A 6,000-nucleotide genomic window follows, 5' to 3' on the forward strand; every position below is an offset into this window, starting at 1 on the left:
TCTTGGCTGTGACTCTGATGATATGCAGTCCAAATTATTCCTCCTTTATCCATGCTTTTCCAGCAGAGCTGGCACTGATCTGAGAATGTGCAAAATTGCCAAGCATGTTCTCTCACATAAAAGCAGATTAAATCAAACCAGCCACATACTTCCTTCCAATTCACACACTTCTGACTTGATGACTACTGAATTACCTTAACCAGAAGGACAACAGTTATTTCAAGTGACCTTGCATCAACAGCTTCTCCACAGTGAACAGGATGGGCCATAAATACTAAGTTAGTGAGAGATATCCATAATCTGTACATTAAGTGGAAGAAAAATATCATATCTTTATTTATCACTAAATACAATGTTTAAAAGGAACTTTGGCATCCTTCTTTCTAGTTTAATACCCGTAATAATAATATTACCACTCGTAATAATTTTGTTTAATATGATTAGCTGATAAGTCAGCTTTGACAATACAACTGCTGGATTTGTATGAAATGAAGCCCAATAGGAACAAATGTTGCTAAAATCAAAGTTCTCACCACAGAAGTTAAGTAGAATATTTAGTGATGACTCTTATCAAAGAAAAGTGTAGGGCTTCCAAATGAAGATAATCCCCTCAGCCCTCACTTCCTGGATAGTTAGAAACATATACATAGGTAACAAGAAAAAGGGATATAATGCAAAATACAACAACTGAATATTAAAATATATGAACATATATTTCCACACTAGAGTGAAATATATGTTTTTCAGAGGATAAGGACAGAAAGAAACAAACGGAATTGATGAAAGGCAATGAGGCTGAAAGATTAGCTACTTCTCTGTCCACAGATTTTGACTGAACTGCTGAGAATTTCCAACACTTTCTGGTTCCATAATAAATGAAAGAGTAGCATGGTATTATAGGCCAGTTAGCCTGATTCAATAGTTGGCAAGATGTTGGAATCTATTATTAAAGATGAGGTTCAGGGTACTTGGAGACAGATGATAAAATAGGTCAAAGTCAACATAGGGGAAGTCTTGGCTGACAAATCCGTTAGACTTATTTAATGAAATGACAGGCAGGATAGAAAAAGGAGTGGCAGTAGATGTGTACATTTTCAGAAGACCTTTGACAAGGTGTTACACATGAGGCTGCTAAACAAGATGGTATTATAGGAAAGATCAACATGGACAAAAGATTGGCTGATAGGCAGAAGGGAAAGAGTGGAAGTAAAAGGGGCCTTTTTAGGTTGGCTGTCGGTGACTAGTGAGATTCCACAAAAGTCAGTGTTGAGACCACTACTTGAATGATCTGGATGACTGAATTGATGGATTTGTAAATGTTATGAAGATAGACAGAGAGGCGGGTCTTGAGGAAGTGGGAAGTCTGCAGAAGGACTTGGACAGATTAGGAGAATGGGCAAAAAAGTGGCAGATGGAATACAGTGTGGGGGAACGTATCAGCAGAAGGCATAAAGGCATTGACTATTTTCTAAATGGTGTGTGGGTTCAGAAATGTTGAGTCCTAGTGCAGCATTCCCTAAAGATTAAATTGCAGGTTGAGTTGGTAGTAAGGAAGGCAAATGCAATACTAACATTCACTTCAAGAGGACTAGAATATACAAACAAGGATGTAATACTGAGGCTTCATAAGGCATTAGTCAGACTGTACTTGGAGTATTGTGAGCAGTTTTGTGCCCCAAATCTACAAAAGGATGTGTTGGCATTGGGCAGAGTCCAAGGGAGGTTTATGAGAATGATCCTGGGAATGAGAGGGTTAACATATGAGATCTGTTTTTGATGGCTCTGAGCTTGTAGTCGCTGGAGTTTAGAACAATGAGGAGGGATCTCATTGTAACTTACTAAATATTGAAAGACCTAGATAGAGTGGATGTGCAGAGGATGTTTTCAATAGTGGTACAGTCTAGGACTAGAGTCACTACCTCTGAATGGAGGGGTGTTCCTTCAGAACAGAGGAGGGGTATCTTCATCCAGAGGATGGTGAATCTGTGGATTCATTGTCACAAAGGCCAAGTCATTAGGTATATTTAAAGCTGAGATTGATTGGTACCTAAGTATAAGGAGAATCAAAAGTTATGGGGAGAACACAGGAGAATGGGACTGAGAGAAAATAAGTCACCCCTGATCAAAAAACCAGAGCAGACTTTATGGGCCAAATGGCCCAATTCTGCTCCTATGTCTTATGGTCTTACGGTTTTTTTATATAGCAAAAAGCATCCTTTGAGAAGGCAGAAAACACAAAAATAAAAACATGGAATCGTTACATCATAGCTGGATGCTGTTTGACTCATAAAGCCAGTGACAATTCTTCAAACAGAAACCCAGGCACCTGCTTATTCCTCACCATTTCCACATCTTCCTTCCTTCTATTTCACAAATCCAATTCACTGTTTGTAAAAACAGAACAACTGAACCTGGATCCACCTTACTTCCAAATCGTAACCACCCACTGCATTAAAAATATTCTCCCTCACATCTTCCCTGGATCCTTTGCTAATTGCATTAAATCTATTTCCACTAAGGAATATTTCTCTCTACCCTCTAAGCTGACTGTGATCATCCCTAACAATTCTCCTTTCAACCTTCTCTGACTTTAGGAGAACTGTTCCTGATACATTAGTCTATACTTGTAAAAGATGTGCAGCATTCAAAGAATTGTTCTTGTAAATTATTGTCCTCTCTAGGACCTTCACATCGTTCCAAAAATGTGGTGCCTTGAATGAGGAGAGCTATAATTAGGTACTTTGTGTGTGTGTGTGTATGTCTTCCCAGAAGAGTGAGAGATGATGCAGATGTTATAGTGAAAAAGGAATAATTCATACTAATAAATCTGATTTAAATAGGGAGCTAGCAAACATCAAGGGGTTAAGATTTTTAAAAAATGAAAAACAGAACAAGTAAGATAACATGTACCTATGCTGCTGTGAAAAGGAAGGGAGAAAGGGCAGGATACCTGAGGGCTTGAATTTAGATGACATGATTTTTTTATTTAATAGGAAAGAAATGGTTGGACTGAATAATTACAGATCATTCAGCCAAATTCTGGAAAGAATTCTGAGGGACAGTATAAATTATTGCTTGAAATTCTTAAAATAATCAAATGCTGTCAGCTTAGGCATGTTAAGGAGAGGTCATATCATATTTTTTTAATGTTGTTAGGTAGGAATGTCATTGAATATGGCGGTTTGGATGTAACAAGACTGCTCCCAAAACCAAATGCCCCTAACTGATCAGAAACATGGATTCCCATGTTAGGTGTATATATGTATAATGATTTCAAAATAAATGCAGGGAACATGATAAAAGAGTTTACAAAAGAGGCAAAAAAATTGGCTGAAGGGTTGAAAGTATGAAACAAGGTTGCAGAATTCAGGAGGTTAGTCGGTCAGAGATCCAGTATGTGGAATTCATTCTGAAGAAATGTGAAGTAGCGTCTTTGAAGATGTGCAAAGTAATGGAACATTCTATAAAAAAGTAGGATGGTGATAAGTGTTGAGGGGCACAGGCATCCAGCTGTTTCAATCCACAGATCTCTGAAAATAGTCGGGCAGTTAGAAGGGTCATGAGGACATATGCACGGCTATCCTTTATTGGTTAAGCCACAGAATAAAGGCACTGATAGTGTTGCCAGAACCATAAAAACCTACTTTGACTGTACCCAGGTTACTGTGTAGAGTTGTCGTCACTACTTTACAGGGAGGATGATCGCACCAGAGGGTCTATGAGGAGATTGCCATACTATTACCAAGACAGGGAAGTTCAGTGGAGGAAACAGAGGCTGAGAGGAGATTAAATTGATGTACACAAAACCAGAAGGGGTAAAGAGAGAAGGAATGGGAAGGCTTTACTAAGGATCATAGATTTAAAGCGAATGATAGATGAAGTAGAGGGGATCTGAGCATTATTAAAATATCCAAAGAGGGGTCTGAGTCTGGAATTCACTGGCTGGAAAGGAGGCGGAAGTAGAAACTCCTAATACATTTAACATTACTTGAAGTAGAGTAACTCAGAAGGTTTCTGACCAGGAGCTGGAAGGTGCCTTGGTCTTATCGGTTCATATTAGCAAGAAGACATATGGCTGAAAAAAAAAACGAAGTTCGTTAAAAGCCTCAGATAAATTCCGGTAGTCGGTTGGCGAGTGCAGAGTTAAGTCAAGGGCAATCATCCTTTGTTAACCCTGTCTTCACAATTCATCGCAAACTCACCTGTCCAGTGGACTCAGAATGGGCGTCGCTCCGGTACTTGGTGCAAGGAATCTCGATCTGCTCTTGAACTAAGCAACAGTGAATCTTCCCATTGCCCATCTGAGTGAGTGCGTTTATACTTGTTAGCGTCGCGATGCTTTTGAGGCAAGTGAACAGATAGATGATGGTCGGAACTCAGTGACTTACCCACTGGCTCGCTTGGTGGCGCTAATTTTCCAGTTGGGTAAAACACCTAAATCCTAATTTCACCTCATTAAACCATATTTTCTGAAGAAATATTTTGGAGATATTGAGATAACCTTCATCTTGAGCCGTACATTCAGGTTAGGAACTCAGGAATTAAATAATCACAGGTTGCCGAGCTATTTAAAATTAACTCTAAATGATTAGAATTTTAATGCGCGGCAGCAAAGCCCTCAATATACACAACTACTGATTTATACAGGTAGTTTCAGCGAGGGGATTAGCGGTTAAAGCTAGATAATCAAATGTTTCCTTCTAGTTCCGTTCGATTTTACGATTATTCTCGGGATCACGTTAAAGTTGAGCCTATACATTTGAGCTTACAGTGAGCCCTCAGACCACATTAACTCAGCATTTCCTCATTTTATTCATCTCCAACATCCAACAAAAGTTGTATTGCTTTTTAAATTAAAACGAGGCACCATCGAAGGAAAATTATTTCAAAATGGCTTAATATTTCCTTTCCTTCTTTACTAGAATTTGATGAATTCGATTCTCATTGAAAAAAAACATGATTTGTCTGTGAATGAACGGGAAGTAAAAGTACTTACATGGTTTTTGGATATCCATATAGACTCCTGTCCTCTGCTTTTGGGTTGTGATGATGCGAACTAAGATCTCCGTTCTCCTCTTTCCCGTCGCGTCTGTTTTCTTCTTCATGGAAGGACACACTTGTCTGAACCTGGCACCTTCTCCCTTCTTCTGACATTCAGGCTGAATATTAGTTCACGCCAGTATATATAGAAAGTAGAATTAATCACGTTCCTGTGGGCCGCCGCAACTCATTGCACCCCGCTGCAGTGGGATTTCTCCTGGTGCCGGTGGCACTGGCGCAGATTCACCAGGGAAGAGTGACACTGGCTAACCTACAACGGTTCTGATCAACACCCCCCTCCCGACACACACACACTCTCTCTCCTCTGACACCGGGAGCTTCGTAAGAGACAGTGATGCCGCACGGTCAGCGGTCTGGCATCGCGTCGAGCAAACACCAACTCGCCTCTCAGGTGAAAAGTTAAAGCGTCTGAGCAGCTGGTGCTGGAGGTGGGAGGCGGGTCAAAAGCCACGAAAATCGATACCGCATTAGAACCTCAGCACTGACTCACAGACCCTTGAGCAAACACGAGAGTGCTCGGCTCGGTAGTTTCCTCCGAAAAGTCCATCTTATTAATTCAAATACGGTAATCAATTATTAATTTTCGGAACTCTGTGGAGAGAGACGATTCCCAAGTTTCTGCGAGCTCCCCAATAAAAGCAGAGAAAGGGCAGGGGATGAGTGGAGAGAGATGGGGAAGACTCCAGGCTCAGGGGATGAGTGGAGAGAGATGGGGGAGTCTCCAGGTTCAGGGGATGAGTGGAGAGAGATGGGGAAGACTCCAGGCTCAGGGGATGAGTGGAGAGAGATGGGGGAGTCTCCAGGTTCAGGGGATGAGTGGAGAGAGATGGGGAAGTCTCCAGGCTCAGGGGATGAGTGGAGAGAGATGGGGAAGTCTCCAGGTTCAGGGGATGAGTGGAGAGAGATGGGGGAGTCTCCAGGTTCAGGGGATGAGTGGAG

The 6,000-nt window shown here is 41.0% G+C and overlaps 1 protein-coding gene across 3 annotated transcripts in view; it reads right to left on the bottom strand.

Moving 5' to 3' along the window:
* Nucleotides 1–5,572, bottom strand: part of LOC132391634 (short transient receptor potential channel 3-like) — a 140,662-nt gene extending 135,090 nt beyond the window's left edge. For 2 of the 3 annotated variants that reach the window (XM_059965077.1, XM_059965076.1), the window contains exon 1: nt 4,997–5,572. In XM_059965077.1, coding sequence (XP_059821060.1) covers nt 4,997–5,154 — 158 coding nt within the window. In that variant the 5' untranslated portion in view covers nt 5,155–5,572. Of the gene's footprint in view, nt 1–4,202; nt 4,318–4,996 lie in introns of those variants that run through there. The other variant, XM_059965079.1, reaches the window with a different exon arrangement.
* Between the last annotated feature and the right edge of the window lie 428 nt (nt 5,573–6,000).

The sequence above is a fragment of the Hypanus sabinus genome, chromosome 3 (genome assembly GCF_030144855.1).
Source record: "Hypanus sabinus isolate sHypSab1 chromosome 3, sHypSab1.hap1, whole genome shotgun sequence".
Lineage (NCBI taxonomy): Eukaryota > Metazoa > Chordata > Chondrichthyes > Myliobatiformes > Dasyatidae > Hypanus > Hypanus sabinus.